Here is a 20,000-nt window from a genome sequence, read left to right on the forward strand (position 1 = left end):
TAACGTTGTGTTGTTATATGGGTTGTTGTGTGTTAATGTTGTGTTGTTATATGGGTTGTTGGTGTTAACGTTGTGTTGTTATTTGGGTTGTTGTGTGTTAATGTTGTGTTGTTATATGGGTTGTTGTGTGTTAATGTTGTGTTGTTATATGGGTTGTTGTGTGTTAACGTTGTGTTGTTATATGGGTTGTTGGTGTTAACGTTGTGTTGTTATTTGGGTTGTTGTGTGTTAACGTTGTGTTGTTATATGGGTTGTTGTGTGTTAACGTTGTGTTGTTATATGGGTTGTTGTGTGTTAATGTTGTGTTGTTATATGGGTTGTTGTGTGTTAATGTTGTGTTGTTATATGGGTTGTTGGTGTTAACGTTGTGTTGTTATTTGGGTTGTTGTGTGTTAACGTTGTGTTGTTATATGGGTTGTTGCGTGTCAACGTTGTGTTGTGTGTTAACGTTGTGTTGTATGTGTGGGTGTTTTGTGTTGATGTTGTGTTTTTTGTTGTGTGTAAACGTTGTGTTGTATACGTGGCTTTTTGTTTTGAATGTGTTAACATTGTGCTGTATGTGTGGGTGTTCTGTGTTAATGTTTTGTGTGTTAACGTTGTGTTGTTATATGGGTTGTTGTGTGTTAACGTTGTGTTGTTATATGGGTTGTTGTGGGTTAACGTTGTGTTGTGATATGGGGTGTTGTGGGTTGACATTGTGTTGCGTGTTGTGCGTTGACTTTTGGTTGTGTGTTGACGTTGTGTTGTGTCACTGTTGTGCGTCCAGGACATGAGTCTGAAGGCCAACGAGGACTCCCTGAGCGCCGAGACCTTCTCCAAGGTGTCCCTCACCAACCTGCGGAGGCAGGCCGTCCCCGACCTGTCCTCAGACCTGGGCCTCAACCTCTTCAAGAAGGTCGGTCCCGCCTCCTCCCTCAGCTCCTCTCCTCTCTCCTCTCTCCTCCCCTCCACTCTCTCACTCTCCTCCTCTCTTCTCTCCTCCTCCTCTCCGTCGACCCGGCCTCCGACATCTTCAGAAGGTGAGTCCTGCGCCGCCTCCTCTCCTTTCCTCTCCTCCTCCCCTCCTCCCTCCTCTGTCCTCCCTCCTCTCTCCCCTCCTCCCTCCTCTGTCCTCCCTCCTCTCTCCACTCCTCCCTCCCCTCCTCCCTCCTCTCTCCCCTCCTCCCTCCTCTCTTCCCTCCTCCCTCCTCCCTCCTCCCTCCTCTCTCCCCTCCTCCCTCCCCTCCTTCCTCCTCTCTCCCCTCCTCTCTCCCCTCCTCTCTCCCCTCCTCCCTCCTCTCTCCCCTCCTTCCTCCTCTCTCCCCTCCTCCCTCCTCTGTCCTCCCTCCTCTCTCCCCTCCTCCCTCCCCTCCTCCCTCCTCCCTCCTCCCTCCTCTCTCCCCTCCTCCCTCCCCTCCTCCCTCCTCTCTCCCCTCCTCCCTCCCCTCCTTCCTCCTCTCTCCCCTCCTCTCTCCCCTCCTCTCTCCCCTCCTCCCTCCTCTCCTCCCTCCTATCTCCCCTCCTTCCTCCTCTCTCCCCTCCTCCCTCCTCTGTCCTCCCTCTCTCCTCTCTCCCCTCCTCCCTCCCCTCCTTCCTCCTCTCTCCCCTCCTCTCTCCCCTCCTCTCCTCCCTCCTCTCTCCCCTCCTCTCTCCCCTCCTCCTCCTCTCTCCCCTCCTCTCTCCTGTCTTCTCCTCCCTCCTCTCTCCCCTCCTCCCTCCCCTCCTCCCTCCTCTCCTCCCTCCTCTCTCCCCTCCTCCTCCTCCTCTCTCCCCTCCTCTCTCCTGTCTTCTCCTCCTCCTATCTCCCCTACTTCTCTCTGCCTCCCTCTCTCTCCTTTCTCCTCTTTTCTTGTCTCTCTATGTTCCCTACACACTAACCCCTCTCTCTATGTTCCCTACACACTAACCCCTCTCTCTATGTTCCCTACACCCTAACCCCTCTCTCTATGTTCCCTACGCCCTATCCCTCCGCTCCTTGTTCCCTACACCCTCCTCTCCTTGTGCCCTACGCCCTAACCCCCCTCTCCTTGTTCCCTACACCCTCCTCTCCTTGTTCCCTACACCCTCCTCTACTTGTTCCCTACGCCCTAACCCTCCTCTCCTTGTTCCCTATGCCCTAACCCTCCTCTCCTTGTTCCCTACACCTCCCTCTCCTTGTTCCCTACGCCCTCCTCTCCTTGTTCCCTACACCCGAACCCTCATCTCTCCTCCCCCCCTACCCCCTACACCCTAACCCTCTCTCCTCGCCCCCTACACCCTTCACCCTAACCCTCTCTCCTCGCCCCCTACCCCCTACACCCTAACCCTCTCTCCTTGCTTCACCCTAACCCTCTCTCCTTGCTTCACCCTAACCCTCTCTCCTTGCTTCACCCTAACCCTCTCTCCTTGCTTCACCCTAACCCTCTCTCCTTGCTTCACCCTAACCCTCTCTCCTTGCTTCACCCTAACCCTTCTGTCTCCCCCCCCAGTTTAAGAACCGGCGTGCGGAGGAGCGTGAGCGGAAGGGCTCCATCCCGTCGCACCAGGCGGGCAGGAAGCGGCAGCGCCGCATGGGCGTGCCCTCCCTGCTCCACGACGAGCACCTGGACGTCTCCCCCACCCGCAGCGCCTTCTCCTTCGGGAGCTTCTCCGGCCTGGGGGAGGACCGCCGCACGCTGGACCGGACGGGCTGGCAGGCCACCATCATGGGTGAGGTGTGGGGGGGGGGGGGGGGGGGGGGGAGGGGGAGGGGGGAGGAGGGGAGGAGGGGAGGAAGTGAGGTGGAGGGTGATATATCCAACTTTGTTGACAATATTGTGTGTGTGTGTGTGTGTGTGTGTGTGTGTGTGTGTGTGTGTGTGTGTGTGTGTGTGTGTGTGTGTGTGTGTGTGTGTGTGTGTGTGTGTGTGTGTGTGTGTCCAGGGAGGTTTGCGCGCCGCGGCAGCACGGACACGGCCGTCGACGCAGACAGTCTGAGCGCCAAACACTCCCACTCCCACCACTCTCTGCTCCGGGACCTCCCGGACCACCCCAACAGCCACGCAGATGGCACCGTGCGCGAAGGTTAGCCTCTAGCACCTAGCATAGAGCCTAGCTCCTAGCAACTAGCTCCTAGCATAGAGCCTAGCACCCCAACAGCCACGCAGACGGCACCGTGCGCGAAGGTTAGCCTCTAGCACCTAGCATAGAACGTAGCTCCTATCAACTAGCTCCTAGCATAGATCCTAGCACCTAGCATAGGTCTTAGCACCCCAACAGCCTCTCAAATGGCACCATCCACGAAGGTTAGCCTCTAGCACCTAGCATAGAGCCTAGCACCCCAATAGAGCTTAGCACCCCAACAACCAGACGGTACCGTCTGCGAAGGTTAGCACCTAGCATAGAACCTAGCTCCTAGCACCTAGCTCCTAGCATAGAGCCTAGCACCTAGCATAGAGCCTAGCACATAGCACCTAGCTCATAGCACCTAGCATTGAGCCTAGCACCTAGCAACAGCCGCTCAGACGGCGGCACCGTCCGGGAAGCTTAGCACCTAGCATAGAGCCTCCGTGATCCTGCTCTCTGCTCCCCGCCGCCCCCTGCAGTACGCTCCCAGATCTCCACCATCACCATGGCGGCCTTCAACACCACGGTGGCCTCCTTCAACGTGGGCTACGCCGACTTCTTCACGGAGCACATGAAGAAGCTGTGCACGCCGGCCGCCGCCGCGCACGACGCCCTCCCCTCGGAGCCGCTGGCCTGCTCCAACCTGCCGCGCAGCCTCACCGACTCCTGCATCAACTACTCCTGCCTGGAGGACGGCGAGAGCATCGAGGGCACCAACCACTTCATCCTGAAGAACGGCATGCTGGACCTCACCGTGAGTCCCGGGGGCCGGGGGGGGACCCCACGCTGCCCACGGCTCATCACACTCACACCTGGTGTCATAATATCACCCCTTATGTACACACTTATTGTATGTTTGCACGTCCTGGCACTTAGTGTATGCAATTATTGTTTGTTTGACAAACAATAATGCAAAAGTCTCATCCCGCTAGAATTTACCCGATATTTTTTTTGGAAATGAATCAGTGTTTTTCTTGGAGAATGTATCAGAATTTTTATTGTACAATTTATCAGAGTTTTTATTGAACAATTGATCGGCATTATTGACGACCCCAGATCTTAGCGCAGCGTTAAGGCTGCCTCCGGGTCTGACCTCTGACCTCTGGTCCCCCCCCCCCCCCACTTGCAGGCGGTTCTGCGGGCGCTCTACGCGGTCCTGAGCCACGACATCAGCTCAAGGATCTGTGACGTGGCGCTCAGCATCATCGACAGCCTGCTGCAGCTGGGCGTGGTCCCGGCCGCCGCCGCCACCGCCGCCGCCGGGCCCGGCAAGACCGGCAAGACCGGCAAGCAGGAGGACAAGGAGAACCTGGACGGACCCGGGACCCAGGGGACAGGGGCCGGAACAGGGGGGGGCGGTGGGGGAGGAGGAGGAGGGGGAGGAGGGGGAGGAGGGGGAGGGGATGGAGGTGGGGGGAGCGGGGGAGGGAGTGGCCAGGGAAGCAAGGACGACCTGAAGAACAACAAGGACGACAGCGGCAAGGTAGTCTGTCTGTCTGTCTGCCTGTCTGTCTGTCTGTCTGTCTGTCTGTCTGTCTGTCTGTCTGTCTGTCTGTCTGTCTGTCTGTCTGTCTGTCTGTCTGCCCTGTCCCCGCCCCCGGTCAGAGCCTCTCTTGTTCCTCCAGGGGGAGGGCTCCCCCCTGAGCACCCATCGCCTGGCCCTCAGCATGCTCATCAAGATCGTCAAGTCCCTGGGCTGCGCCTTCGGCTGTGGGGAGGGGCACCGCGGGCTGTCGGGAGACCGCCTCCGCATGCAGGTCAGGGGCACACCCCAAGACACCTCGACACACCTCAGGGACACCTCAGGGACACCTCAGGACACCTCAACACACCCCAAGACACCTCGACACACCTCAGGGACACCTCAGGACACCTCAACACACCTCAGAACACCTCAACACACCTCAGGACACCTCAACACACCTCAGGACACCTCAGGACACCTCAACACACCTCAAAACACCTCAACACACCTCAACACACCTCAGGACACCTCAACACACCTCAGGACACCTCAACACACCTCAACACACCTCAACACACCTCAGGACACCTCAACACACCTCAGGACACCTCAGGACACCTCAACACACCTCAGGACACCTCAACACACCTCAACACACCTCAACACACCTCAGGACACCTCAACACACCTCAGGACACCTCAACACACCTCAGGACACCTCAGGACACCTCAACACACCTCAAAACACCTCAACACACCTCAACACACCTCAGGACACCTCAACACAACTCAGGACACCTCAACACACCTCAACACACCTCAACACACCTCAGGACACCTCAGGACACCTCAACACACCTCAGAACACCTCAACACACCTCAACACACCTCAGGACACCTCAACACACCTCAGGACACCTCAGGACACCTCAGGACACCTCAGGACACCTCAACACACCTCAGGACACCTCAACACACCTCAACACACCTCAACACACCTCAGGACACCTCAACACACCTCAAGACACCTCAGGACACCTCAACACACCTCAACACACCTCAGGACACCTCAACACACCTCAACACACCTCAACACACCTCAACACACCTCAACACACCTCACCACACCTCAACACACCTCAACACACCTCAGGACACCTCAACACACCTCAGGACACCTCAACACACCTCAACACACCTCAGGACACCTCAGGACACCTCAACACACCTCAACACACCTCAGGACACCTCAACACACCTCAGGACACCTCAACACACCTCAACACACCTCAGGACACCTCAACACACCTCAGGACACCTCAACACACCTCAGGACACCTCAACACACCTCAGGACACCTCGGCACACCTCAGGACACCTCGACACACCTCAGGACACCTCAGGACACCTCAACACACCTCAGGACACCTCGACACACCTCAGGACACCTCAACACACCTCAACACACCTCAGGACACCTCAACACACCTCAGGACACCTCAACACACCTCAGGACACCTCAACACACCTCAGGACACCTCGACACACCTCAGGACACCTCAACACACCTCAGGACACCTCAACACACCTCAACACACCTCAGGACACCTCAGGACACCTCAACACACCTCAACACACCTCAGGACACCTCAACACACCTCAGGACACCTCAACACACCTCAGGACACTTCAACACACCTCAGGACACCTCAACACACCTCAACACACCTCAACACACCTCAACACACCTCAGGACACCTCAACACACCTCAACACACCTCAGGACACCTCAGGACACCTCAACACACCTCAGGACACCTCAACACACCTCAGGACACCTCAACACACCTCAGGACACCTCAGGACACCTCAACACACCTCAGGACACCTCAACACACCTCAACACACCTCAGGACACCTCAGGACACCTCAACACACCTCAGGACACCTCAACACACCTCAACACACCTCAACACACCTCAGAACACCTCAACACACCTCAGGACACCTCAACACACCTCAACACACCTCAACACACCTCAACACACCTCAACACACCTCAACACACCTCAATACACCTCAGGACACCTCAACACACCTCAACACACCTCAACACACCTCAACACACCTCAACACACCTCAGGACACCTCAACACACCTCAACACACCTCAGGACACCTCAACACACCTCAACACACCTCAACACACCTCAGGACACCTCAGGACACCTCAGAACACCTCAACACACCTCAACACACCTCAACACACCTCAGGACACCTCAACACACCTCAACACACCTCAACACACCTCAACACACCTCAACACACCTCAACACACCTCAGGACACCTCAGGACACCTCAGGACACCTCAACACACCTCAGGACACCTCAACACACCTCAGGACACCTCAACACACCTCAACACACCTCAACACACCTCAGGACACCTCAGGACACCTCAACACACCTCAGGACACCTCAACACACCTCAACACACCTCAACACACCTCAACACACCTCAACACACCTCAGGACACCTCAACACACCTCAGGACACCTCAACACACCTCAACACACCTCAACACACCTCAACACACCTCAACACACCTCAACACACCTCAACACACCTCAGGACACCTCAACACACCTCAACACACCTCAACACACCTCAACACACCTCAGGACACCTCAACACACCTCAACACACCTCAACACACCTCAACACACCTCAACACACCTCAACACACCTCAGGACACCTCAACACACCTCAGGACACCTCAGGACACCTCAACGCACCTCAACACACCTCAGGACACCTCAGGACACCTCAACACACCTCAGGACACCTCAACACACCTCAGGACACCTCAACACACCTCAGGACACCTCAGGACACCTCAACGCACCTCAACACACCTCAACACACCTCAGGACACCTCAACACACCTCAACACACCTCAACACACCTCAACACACCTCAGGACACCTCAGGACACCTCAACGCACCTCAACACACCTCAGGACACCTCAACACACCTCAGGACACCTCAACACACCTCAGGACACCTCAACACACCTCAACACACCTCAACACACCTCAGGACACCTCAACAAACCTCAGGACACCTCAACACACCTCAGGACACCTCAGGACACCTCAACACACCTCAGGACACCTCAGGACACCTCAGGACACCTCAACACACCTCAACACACCTCAACACACCTCAACACACCTCAACACACCTCAGGACACCTCAACACACCTCAGGACACCTCAACACACCTCAACACACCTCAGGACACCTCAACACACCTCAACACACCTCAGGACACCTCAACACACCTCAGGACACCTCAGGACACCTCAGGACACCTCAACACACCTCAGGACACCTCAACACACCTCAACACACCTCAGGACACCTCAACACACCTCAGGACACCTTAACACACCTCAACACACCTCAACACACCTCAGGACACCTCAACACACCTCAACACACCTCAACACACCTCAACACACCTCAGGACACCTCAACACACCTCAGGACACCTCAGGACACCTCAGGACACCTCAACACACCTCAGGACACCTCAACACACCTCAGGACACCTCAACACACCTCAACACACCTCAACACACCTCAGGACACCTCAGGACACCTCAGGACACCTCAACACACCTCAGGACACCTCAACACACCTCAACACACCTCAACACACCTCAGGACACCTCAACACACCTCAGGACACCTCAACACACCTCAACACACCTCAACACACCTCAGAACACCTCAGGACACCTCAGGACACCTCAACACACCTCAGGACACCTCAACACACCTCAACACACCTCAGGACACCTCAACACACCTCAGGACACCTCAACACACCTCAACACACCTCAACACACCTCAGGACACCTCAACACACCTCAGGACACCTCAGGACACCTCAACACACCTCAGGACACCTCAGGACACCTCAGGACACCTCAGGACACCTCAACACACCTCAACACACCTCAGGACACCTCAACACACCTCAACACACCTCAGGACACCTCAACACACCTCAACACACCTCAACACACCTCAACACACCTCAGGACACCTCAGGACACCTCAACACACCTCAACACACCTCAACACACCTCAACACACCTCAACACACCTCAACACACCTCAACACACCTCAGGACACCTCAACACACCTCAGGACACCTCAACACACCTCAGGACACCTCAACACACCTCAGGACACCTCAACACACCTCAACACACCTCAGAACACCTCAACACACCTCAACACACCTCAACACACCTCAACACACCTCAGGACACCTCAACACACCTCAGGACACCTCAACACACCTCAACCTACCTCAACACACCTCAGGACACCTCAACACACCTCAAGGCACCTCAGCAGAACACCTTTTTGTTATGGCAGGCGGAGGCCAAAGCATTCCTTTGCACTTGTTTCATACTGAGTCACTGAGTCCTAAGTCCTTTAGTCCAGGGCTATCACATGAGGACCAGCCACGCCTCACTCCCCTGACTCACCACACTGAGAGCTCGGCGAGAGACTAGATCATGAAGGGGTAGAATATCGGTTGGCGAGGTGTACATCTGTTGTTATCTCCCAACAGTTGGCTAACTGCTTTACTGCATGAGTTAGTGAGGGAGTCGAAGGTTAGACAGTGAGTGAGTGAGTGAGGGGTTAGACAGTTGGTAAAGAGACAGGACAGGGTTACAAATTAACCACACTTGATACATACTTACAACCTGTACCCCAACATCCCCCCTGACCCTGACCCCAGGCCCAGAACTGCCTGACCAGCCTCTACAAGCTGAACAAGCTCCAGTTCCGTCAGACCATGCGGGACTACGTCAACAAGGACTCGCTGAACAACATCGTGGACTTCCTGCACGCCTTCCTGGGCTTCTGCATGGAGCCCGTTACCGACAGTAAGTCTGGTCCTCTGAGCCTTCTCCATGGAGCCGGTTACTGACAGTAAGTCAGGTCCTCTGAGCCTTCTCCATGGAGCCGGTTACTGACAGTAAGTCAGGTCCTCTGAGCCTTCTCCATGGAGCCGGTTACTGACAGTAAGTCAGGTCCTCTGAGCCTTCTCCATGGAGCCGGTTAGCGACAGTAAGTCTGGTCCTCTGAGCCTTCTCCATGGAGCCGGTTACTGACAGTAAGTCAGGTCCTCTGAGCCTTCTCCATGGAGCCGGTTAGCGACAGTAAGTCTGGTCCTCTGAGCCTTCTCCATGGAGCCGGTTACCGATAGTAAGTCAGGTCCTCTGAGCCTTCTCCATGGAGCCGGTTAGCGACAGTAAGTCTGGTCCTCTGAGCCTTCTACATAGACCCGGTTACTGACAGTAAGTCAGTTCCTCTGAGCCTTCTCCATGGAGCCGGTACCTGACAGTAAGTCAGGTCCTCTGAGCCTTCTCCATGGAGCCGGTTAGCAACAGTAAGTCTGGTCCACTGAGCCTTCTCCATGGAGCCGGTTAGCGACAGTCTGGTCCTCTGAGCCTTCTCCATGGAGCCGGTTACTGACAGTAAGTCTGGTCCTCTGAGCCTTCTCCATGGAGCCGGTTAGTGACAGTAAGTCTGGTCCTCTCAGAACGCCTACGTCTGGGCCTATAGCCAAAGCATCTGAGCAAATTGTCCTCCTTACACGGTGACAACGGTCAGAAGCATCCAATCGGAATCGGAGTACCTACAACCAAAAGTATTCATAGCTGACTCAGTTATAGCAAATGGACTGCATTTATATAACGTCTTTCTTACCAGTGGCCACTCAAAGCGCTTTTATATAGTGTATCAGCCACCCCAAACTGACTATCTCAGACACAAGCATGGGCAGGCACAAACGCACACAAACACACATGCACGCACATGCACACACACACACAGTCTGTGTGTTGGTCTGGTGTCCAGGGTGCTGCTGTGCTTCCCTCTGGTGGCTCTAGGCGGTACAACACGGAGGTTCACTGAGCTGCTACTGTGTCACCACTCACTCACAACTCCCTCTCCAGCACTCTGTTTGATATCTCTGTCCTCCTCCTCCTCCTCCTGTCTCCACTGTGCTGTACTTCTCCTCGTTCCTCCTCCATTTTTCCTTTCTTCCCTCCATCCGCCCTCCAGACTTCTGTGTTCTGGCCCGCTGGGCCGACCGCTCAGGGGGGGGGGGGGGGGGAGCTGCCCAGCACTCTGGGGGGCACTGGCCAGCGGTGAACGAAAACAATGCCCCATAATGCACTGGGAATCAGGGGCGTCCAGTATGACAATACGCTTGTAGGCGACCTTAACATCCTGCTAGCTCAAAACTAGCATTGATTGTAGTGTACCTAGATGTACTGCGAGCTAAAGAACTATGCTAACGCTACTTGCTAGGTAAATGTGTTTAAAACAAGGGTTGATTTTCTTAAAGCTGCAGTAGGTGAGATTTTTTTGATCTGATCTTAACGTAGACAGACAGACTCATGGTTAACAGACTGACTCACCGTCTACTGTGAGCGAGTTTCATTCACCAGTGCAGACAACAACAAGGTTCTGCTTTTCGTTCCCCACAACGGCTACCTTACAAATAACCAACCCTCCCACCCGCTAGCACTACTAGCTAACAAGCCACATCCTCAAAATGTTATGCTAGCCCAGTCAAGACAGAACCCCAGCCCAGTTCACGCGTGATGTGTGGGTACCTCCTCCTGATCGGTGGGCCAGTCTCCCAGAACCCCCACCTCCTCATCTCCTCCTCCACTCGTTCTGAGGACTTGCCAATCCTACGGCGTGGTCGTCCCACGCAGCTCTGCTTCAGCCCGCGGCTCTGTAGCACCAGGACTGATGGTACTGAGCCAGAGTACTGCAGTATCGCTAAGGTCCCAGAGTACTGCAGTATCGCTAAGGTCCCAGAGTACTGCAGTATCGCTAAGGTCCCAGAGTACTGCAGTATCTCTAAGGTCCCAGAATACGGCAGTATCTCTACTTCTATGTGGCCGCTAACGTAGTATTCACTACCCAATACCCAGAGTACTGCAGTATCTCTAAGGTCCCAGAATACTGCAGTATCTCTAAGGCCCTAGAATGCTGTAGTACCTCTACCTCTATGTGACCAGTAAAGTAGTATTCAGTACCCAGTACACTGCAATATCTCAATCTCTGTGTACACAAAAATGTAGTACCCAGTATCCAATACCCAGAATACTGCAGTATGGAGTATTGCATTGTGTCTGTATCGACCGAGTACCTCACAACCATTGGAGGAACACGGCATTGGCAAGTTACCCAAGCCATGAGTATCTCTGTGTCTGTATACTCTGTGCGTGCGCAAGTGTGTGCGTGTGTCTTTGTGTGTGTGTGAGCATGTTGTGCGCTGTTTGTTGTGTGGTATGTGTGTGTGTTTTGTGCGTGTGCGTGTCGGGCTGGCGCCCCAACCGACACGCACACGTCCGTGCTGTCAATCAACCTGTGTGCCCGCCTCTTTTCTCTTCCAGAGTACGGCAGTGCAGGGGAAAGATCGCGGAGGGCCAAAAAAAGAAACATAGGTAGTTACCCGTAATCAATAATCAATAATCATCTTTAATCAATAACCATCAATCAATACATTGTTGATTATCGATTATTGATCATAATCAATTACTAATACAACCAGCTGATGAGATACTCGCCCGCCTCCCCCAATCACACCCTCTCCTGCTCCTCCCCCTGCTCCTCCTCCTCCCTCCCACTTCTCCCCCCCTCTCTCATTGAGACCCTTATGGTAGAGAGACAGACAGAGAGAGACTTGGAGAGGGAGAGGGAGAGTTAGAGCGAGAGAGAGAGAGAGAGAGAGAGAGAGAGAGAGAGAGAGAGAGAGAGAGAGAGAGTTAGAGTTAGAGTTAGAGTTGGATCGAGAGCGAGGGAGAGAGAGAGAGAGAGAGAGAGCGAGGGAGAGAGAGAGAGAGAGCGAGGGAGAGAGAGAGAGCGAGGGAGAGAGAGAGGGAGAGAGAGAGAGCGAGGGAGAGAGAGAGGGAGAGAGAGCGCGAGGATGAGAGAGAGAGAGAGAGAGGGATGGATTGAGGTATCAGACAGGCTTCAGTAGGGGGACTCATTCACAGGCATGTAATCTTTGCTACGAATCCCAGAATTCCTTTCAGTTTGCTTCACCCCCCCACAGCCCCCCCCCCCCCCGCCAACTCATTCGCTTCAGATTTTCTCCTCCTGTCCATCCCCCCTCCCCCCCTCTGTCGTATTGTTTCAGTGTTTGTTAGACTCTTTGTAATCAACTCAAATCATAGAACTTTATTGGCAAGGGAAATAAATATCAACATCGCCAAAGCAGTTACTAAAGATATCCATCAAAAAAATACTGTATATATGTATATATAATCAAAAGAAAAGTAGTATAAGTAGTACACCATGTATTCAAATATAAACCAGTGTAAGTATTACACCATGTATTCAAATATAAACTAGTATAACTATTGCACCTGTATTCATATATAAACCAGTATAAGTAGTACACCTGTATTCATATATAAACCAGTATAAGTAGTACACCTGTATTCATATATAAACCAGTATAAGTAGTACACCTGTATTCATATATAAACCAGTATAAGTAGTACACCTGTATTCATATATAAACCAGTATAAGTAGTACACCTGTATTCATATATAAACCAGTATAAGTAGTACACCTGTATTCATATATAAACCAGCATAAGTAGTACACCTGTATTCATATATAAACCAGTATAAGTAGTACACCTGTATTCATATATAAACCAGCATAAGTACACACAGGGGATATCTTGCCTTATATCTAAACAGGATGTATTCTATGTAATACTGGATGTACTCTAATTAACACAGGTTGTACTCTATTTAAAGCAGGATGTATTCTTGAGACTAACCTCCTCTCCCCGTGTGTGTAATGGTACGCCCCGCCCGCCTCCGCCCAGACAAGGCGGGCTTCGGGAACAACTTCACGACGGGGGATTGCAAGTCGCTGGCCCAGAGCATGGAGGCGGTGGTGGTGGGCTGCATGTTCAAGTCCCTGATCACACGCTGTGCCTCCACCACCCACGAGCTGCACAGCTCCGAGAACCTGGTCCGTACCATCTGCTGCCGGAGCGCGGGGGGGGGGGTCAGGGGGATTTTTAAAGGTGCTGTAGGTGAGATTAGAGATCTGATGTTTATTATGGGATTTGATCCCCCCCCTCATTTCTGAATGGCAGGGCATCTCTTCCCTGATTGGTTCAGGGAACCGTCTTGCCTGTCAATCACAGGTGCGTAAGATGCAAGGGTTCCCACTGGAGGAGAGCCGTAGTGGAGGAGGGAGCAGATCTCTTTTTGGGGGGTTGTTAAGTTTCTAAATCTGGATCTTCTCTGCTCTCTCTTAACATTCTCAAATATCCCCTACAGCAGCTTTAAGTTCACCTACTCACTATGTTTAAGTGATCAAACTTTTTTAATTATTCTATAGTTAGTTAGTTAGTTATTAAATACCTTTACCTGCAATGTGGTGTGTATTATACACATTTAGCCTAATATTTATGTTTTAAATAAACACATATAAATGTACTTACTTGTGTACCATATTATGTATTTCATTATGTACACTTTTAACCCCCCTCCTCCTCACCCCCCCCCCCCCCTCCCCTCCTCCCCCCTCCCCTCCTCCCCCTCCTCTCCCCAGGGTCTGTACTGTGACATCCGTCAGCTGGTCCAGTTCATTAAGGAGTCCCACGGGAACGTGTTCCGGCGGGTCGCTCTGAGCGCGCTCCTGGACAGCGCAGAGAAGGTGGCCGCCGGCAAGAAGCCCGACGACCGGGAGGACGCCAAGACGGCCGCGCCCCGCAGGTATCCACCAATCACAGCCCTCCGCCAATCACAGCCCTCCACCCATCACAGCCCTCCACCAATCACAGCCCTCCGCCCATCACAGCCCTCCACCAATCACAGCCATCCACCCATCACAGCCCTCCACCCATCACAGCCCTCCACCAATCACAGCCCTCCACCCATCACAGCCCTCCACCAATCACAGCCCTCCACCCATCACAGCCCTCCACCAATCACAGCCCTCCACCCATCACAGCCCTCCACCCATCACAGCCCTCCACCAATCACAGCCCTCCCAGTGCTCTGAGGGACGCCGCCGCCCCCATGTCATGGTTTGAGTTGACTGTGTGTGTGTGTGCGTGTGTGGGTGTGTGTGTGTGTGCATGCGTGTGTGTGTGTGTTTGTATGTTTGTGCATTGTGTGTGTGTGTTTGTGCATCGATCGTGTGTGTGTGTGTGTGTGTGTGTGTGTGTTTGTGTGTGTGTGTTTGTGTGGGCATTGTGTGTGTGTGTGTGTGTGTGTGTGTGTGTGGGCATTGTGTGTGTGTGTGTGTGTGTGTGTGTGTGTGTGTGTGTGTCAGGTCGGAGGCGGGGGAGAGGGGTCCTCTGTCGGGGGCTGCTGACGAGTGCCACAGCTACATCTCCAGCCGACCCCCCCAGACCCCCGAACAGTGAGTCACCCCCTGGGACTACATCTCCCATCATGCAACACTGAAGGCCCTTACAGGAGAGGATGGGGATGTCCCATACAGGAGATCACTTAGTCTCACTTCCTGCCCTCCTCCTCTGTTTCTCCTTCTCCTATCCTTGACACTCCTCTCCTCCTCCTTTCCTCTCTCCTCTCCTCCTCTCTCCTCTCCTCTCTCCTCTCCTCCTCCTCTCCTCTCCTCTCCTCCTCCTCCTCCTCTCCTCTCTCCTCTCCTCCTCCTCTCCTCTCCTCTCTCTCCTCTCTCCTCTCTCCTCCTCCTCCTCCTCCTCCTCTCCTCTCTCCCCTCTCCTCTCTCCTCCTCCTCCTCCTCTCCTCTCTCCTCTCCTCCTCCTCTCCTCTCTCTCCTCTCTCCTCTCTCCTCTCCTCTCTCCCCTCTCCTCTCTCCTCCTCTCTCCTCTCTCCACCTCCTCTCTCCTCTCTCCTCCTCTCCTCCTCCTCTCCTCTCTCCTCCTCTCTCCACCTCCTCTCCTCCTCTCTCCTCTCCTCTCCTCTCTCCCCCCCCCCTCCCCCCTCAGTGAAGAGCAGCTCCCCGGAGCCCTCCTGGGCAGGAAGGACTTCTGGAGGAAGATGTTTAAGTCCCAGAGCGCGGCCAGCGACACCAGCAGCCAATCAGAACAGGACACGTCCGAGTGCACCACCGCCCACTCCGGGACCACCACGGACCGCCGCACACGCTCCCGCTCCCGACGCATCTCCCTCCGCAAGAAACTCAAGCTGCCCATCGGTAACGCCCCCCGCCTGTAGACCCTCCCCCTGTAGACCCTCCCCCTGAAGACCCTCTCCCTGTAGACCCTCCTCCTGTAGACCCTCCCCCTGTAAACCCTCCTCCTATAGACCCTCCTCCTGTAGACCCTCCCCCTGTAGACCCTCCCCCTGTAAACCCTCCCCCTGAAGACCCTCCTCCTATAGACCCTCCTCCTGTAGACCCTCCTCCTGAAGACCCTCCCCCTGAAGACCCTCCTCCTGTAGACCCTTCCCCTGTAGACCCTCCCCCTGTAGACCCTCCTCCTTCAGGCCCCCCTTCTGTAGACCCTCCCCCTGTAGACCCTCCTCCTATAGACCCTCCTCCTGTAGACCCTCCTCCTGTAGACCCTCCTCCTGTAGACCCTCCCCCTGTAGACCCTCCCCCTGTAGACCCTCCTCCTGTAGACCCTCCCCCTGTAGACCCTCCTCCTGTAGACCCTCCTCCTGTAGACCCTCCTCCTTTAGACCCTCCTCTTATAGACCCTCCTCCTGTAGACCCTCCCCCTTTAGATCCTCCTCCTGTAGACCATCCTCCTATAGACCCTCCTCTTATAGACCCTCCTCCTGTAGACCCTCCCCCTTTAGATCCTCCTCCTATAGACCCTCCTCCTGTAGACCATCCTCCTATAGACCCTCCTCTTGTAGACCCTCCTCCTATAGACCCTCCCCCTTTAGATCATCCTCCTATAGACCCTCCTCTTATAGACCCTCCTCCTATAGACCCTCCTTCTATTGACTGATGTTGTATGCTGTCATGAAGTCATACTGTATGCTGTCTTGATGTCATACTGTATGATATCGTCCTGTTAGATGCCACGCTGTGTGATGTCATGATGACATGCTGTCTTGATGTCATACTGTATGATATCGTCCTGTTAGATGCCACGCTGTGTGATGTCATGATGACATGCTGTCTTGATGTCATACTGTATGATATCGTCCTGTTAGATGCCACGCTGTGTGATGTCATGATGACATGCTGTCTTGATGTCATACTGTATGATATCGTCCTGTTAGATGCCACGCTGTGTGATGTCATGATGACATGCTGTCTTGATGTCATACTGTATGATATCGTCCTGTTAGATGCCACGCTGTGTGATGTCATGATGACATGCTGTCTTGATGTCATACTGTATGATATCGTCCTGTTAGATGCCACGCTGTGTGATGTCATGATGACATGCTGTCTTGATGTCATACTGTATGATATCGTCCTGTTAGATGCCACGCTGTGTGATGTCATGATGACATGCTGTCTTGATGTCATACTGTATGATATCGTCCTGTTAGATGCCACGCTGTGTGATGTCATGATGACATGCTGTCTTGATGTCATACTGTATGATATCGTCCTGTTAGATGCCACGCTGTGTGATGTCATGCTGACATGCTGTCTTGATGTCATACTGTATGATATCGTCCTGTTAGATGCCACGCTGTGTGATGTCATGATGACATGCTGTCTTGATGTCATACTGTATGATATCGTCCTGTTAGATGCCACGCTGTGTGATGTCATGCTGACATGCTGTCTTGATGTCATACTGTATGATATCGTCCTGTTAGATGCCACGCTGTGTGATGTGACGCTGCATCTCACTGCATTCTAACATTTCATTCTAACAAGACTCCCCAAGTGTCCGCCGATCTCCTATTGGGCACTTACCAGCTCACCTCATCTCTGATTGGTCCGTTACCAGCTCACCTCATCTCTGATTGCTCCGTTGTCAGCTCACCTCATCTCTGATTGGTCGGTTCTGGCGTTCCTTCTTGTCCCCTGTAGCATGCCGTGGGACAGTCCGCCTGCCACTCACGCTCTCTGTCCTACGTAGGTCAAGGGTCATATACCCCCCCCCCCCCCCCCCCCCCCCCGCTGGCCGGGAGACCCCCGCCCCCCCGCTGTCATGGAAACCCTCCTTCCCTTCTGTTGTCGTGGAAACCTCTCCCTCTCTCCCGCTGCCATGGAAACCTTCCCTCCCCCGCGTTGCCGTCGAAACACTCCCTGTCACCCGTTGCTATGAAAGCCCTCCCTTCCGCCGTTGCCATGGAAACCCTCCATCCCATTGCCATGAAACCTTGTGTTCCTGGTCATCCCAGTCCATCCCTGTGCCCCTCCTCCCTGTTAACTCCTCCTCCTCCTTCCTGTTAACTCCTCCTCCTCCCTGTTAACTCCTCCTCCTCCCTGTTAGCTCCTCCTCCCTCTTAACTCCTCCTCCTCCTCCCTGTTAACTCCTCCTCCTCCCTGTTAACTCCTAGGTAACTGGCTGAAGCGATCGTCCCTCTCGGGACTGACGGACGGTGTGGAGGACCTGCTGGACATCAGCTCCGTGGACAGACTCTCTTTCATACGCCAGAGTTCAAAGGTCAGAGCCTAACCCAGAGACCCAGCGGATCATCTACGTGTGTGTTCATCTGTGTTGACCTGTGTATCCCCGGTGAGGTTTACCCATGGATTAACCTGTGATTCACTTGAAGTGCACCTGGGTGTATTAACCTGTGTGTCACAGGTGTACTCACCTGTTTGTTTGTGTGCACCTGACGTCACCTGTCTGTGTGCCCCTGTGTTCCAGGTGAAGTTCAGCAGTGTGTTTGAATACCTGTGTTCCAGGTGAAGTCACCAATCTCTGTGTGTGTGTGTACCTGTGTTCCAGGTGAACTCACCAGTGTGTGTGTGTGTGTGTACCTGTGTTTCAGGTGAACTCACCAGTGTACGTGTGTGTGTGTGTGTGTGTGTGTGTGTGTACCTGTGTTCCAGGTGAACTCACCAGTGTGTGTGTGTGTGTGTGTACCTGTGTTCCAGGTGAACTCACCAGTGTGTGTGTGTGTGTGTGTGTGTACCTGTGTTCCAGGTGAACTCACCAGTGTGTGTGTGTGTACCTGTGTTCCAGGTGAACTCACCAGTGTGTGTGTGTGTGTGTGTGTGTACCTGTTCCAGGTGAACTCACCAGTGTGTGTGTGTGTACCTGTGTTCCAGGTGAACTCACCAGTGTGTGTGTGTGTGTGTGTGTGTACCTGTGTTCCAGGTGAACTCACCAGTGTGTGTGTGTGTGTACCTGTGTTCCAGGTGAACTCACCAGTGTGTGTGTGTGTGTGTGTGTGTGTGTGTACCTGTGTTCCAGGTGAAGTTCACCAGTGCGGTCAAGCTGTCGGAGGGCGTGGCCGGTGCGGACGAGGAGGAGAACTTCTTCAAGCGTCTCGGTAAATGGAGGTCGGGCAGGAGGAACCCCTCCAAACTTCACCACACTGAGGAGAAAGACGGTAGAGATCCTGGGCGGATCGCACCCCCGTCCCCCCGGCCGCTCTCTCTCACCCTGTCTCTACCGTACCGTCTCTCTCTCTCTCTCTCTCTCTCTCTCTCTCTCTCTCTCGCTCTCGCTCTGTCGCTCTCGCTCTCTGTCTGTCTCTCTGTCTCTGTCTCTGTCTCTGTCTCTGTCTCTGTCTCTCCCTCTCCCTCTCCCTCTCCCTCTCGCTCTCTCTCTCTCTCTCTGTCTCTCGCTCTGTCTCTCGCTCTCTGTCTCTGTCTCTCGCTCTGTCTCTGTCTCTGTCTCTCGCTCTCGCTCTCTCTCTGTCTCTCTCTCTCTTGCTGTCTCTCTCTTGCTGTCTCTTTCTTTTTGTCTCTCTCTCTCTTGCTGTCTCTCTCTCTCTTGCTGTCTCTCTCTTGCTGTCTCTCTCTTGCTGTCTCTCTCTCGTTCCTGTGTCCATCGTCGTCGTCGTCGTTGTGTTTCCTGTCCATCGTGCTTACCTTGGCTACTAGCCTTGACTCCTAGCCTTGTCCCCTAGCCTCGGCTCCTAGCCTTTAACCTTAGCCTAGATTACTTGCCTGGTCCCCTAGCCTCGTCTCCAAGCCTTAATTATAGTTAATTAATTTGCTATTTTAACAATGAGATGGCCTGAAAACGGCCCGTGCTGAACATGCTAGTAAAACCTCTAACACTTTGCCAATCATACCTTATTTTAGTATGTATATCTTTATGAGACGATATCAACAACAACAACTGCATTTAAAATCTTGATCGTTTCTAAACTTTCTACATCCCTATTCTATTGTCCCTCAAAAAAATTACCAACTGTCCTAGAACACCAAAAATACAAAGTAGAAGAAATGTCGCTGAAGAATGCGTGATTCTGTGTCCACAAGGCTCCGTCTTCCTGCCGTACGATGCTACGCACGTTAGCCA

General features: G+C 53.5%; 1 protein-coding gene across 4 annotated transcripts in view; it reads left to right on the forward strand.

The window, feature by feature from the left end:
- Positions 1 to 20,000, forward strand: part of unc80 (unc-80 homolog (C. elegans)) — a 74,378-nt gene that overhangs the window by 15,340 nt on the left and 39,038 nt on the right. For 3 of the 4 annotated variants that reach the window (XM_030349893.1, XM_030349890.1, XM_030349891.1), the window contains exons 9-23: positions 767 to 895; positions 1,017 to 1,019; positions 2,448 to 2,667; positions 2,881 to 3,021; positions 3,543 to 3,817; positions 4,193 to 4,546; positions 4,689 to 4,820; positions 9,356 to 9,503; positions 12,036 to 12,086; positions 13,485 to 13,633; positions 14,222 to 14,385; positions 14,948 to 15,037; positions 15,591 to 15,799; positions 18,079 to 18,185; positions 18,942 to 19,080. In XM_030349893.1, the coding sequence (XP_030205753.1) occupies positions 767 to 895; positions 1,017 to 1,019; positions 2,448 to 2,667; positions 2,881 to 3,021; positions 3,543 to 3,817; positions 4,193 to 4,546; positions 4,689 to 4,820; positions 9,356 to 9,503; positions 12,036 to 12,086; positions 13,485 to 13,633; positions 14,222 to 14,385; positions 14,948 to 15,037; positions 15,591 to 15,799; positions 18,079 to 18,185; positions 18,942 to 19,080 (2,311 nt within the window). The remainder of the gene's footprint in view (positions 1 to 766; positions 896 to 1,016; positions 1,020 to 2,447; positions 2,668 to 2,880; positions 3,022 to 3,542; positions 3,818 to 4,192; positions 4,547 to 4,688; positions 4,821 to 9,355; positions 9,504 to 12,035; positions 12,087 to 13,484; positions 13,634 to 14,221; positions 14,386 to 14,947; positions 15,038 to 15,590; positions 15,800 to 18,078; positions 18,186 to 18,941; positions 19,081 to 20,000) is intronic. The other variant, XM_030349892.1, reaches the window with a different exon arrangement.

Source organism: Gadus morhua, unplaced genomic scaffold, assembly GCF_902167405.1.
Source record: "Gadus morhua unplaced genomic scaffold, gadMor3.0, whole genome shotgun sequence".
Taxonomy (NCBI): Eukaryota; Metazoa; Chordata; class Actinopteri; order Gadiformes; family Gadidae; genus Gadus; species Gadus morhua.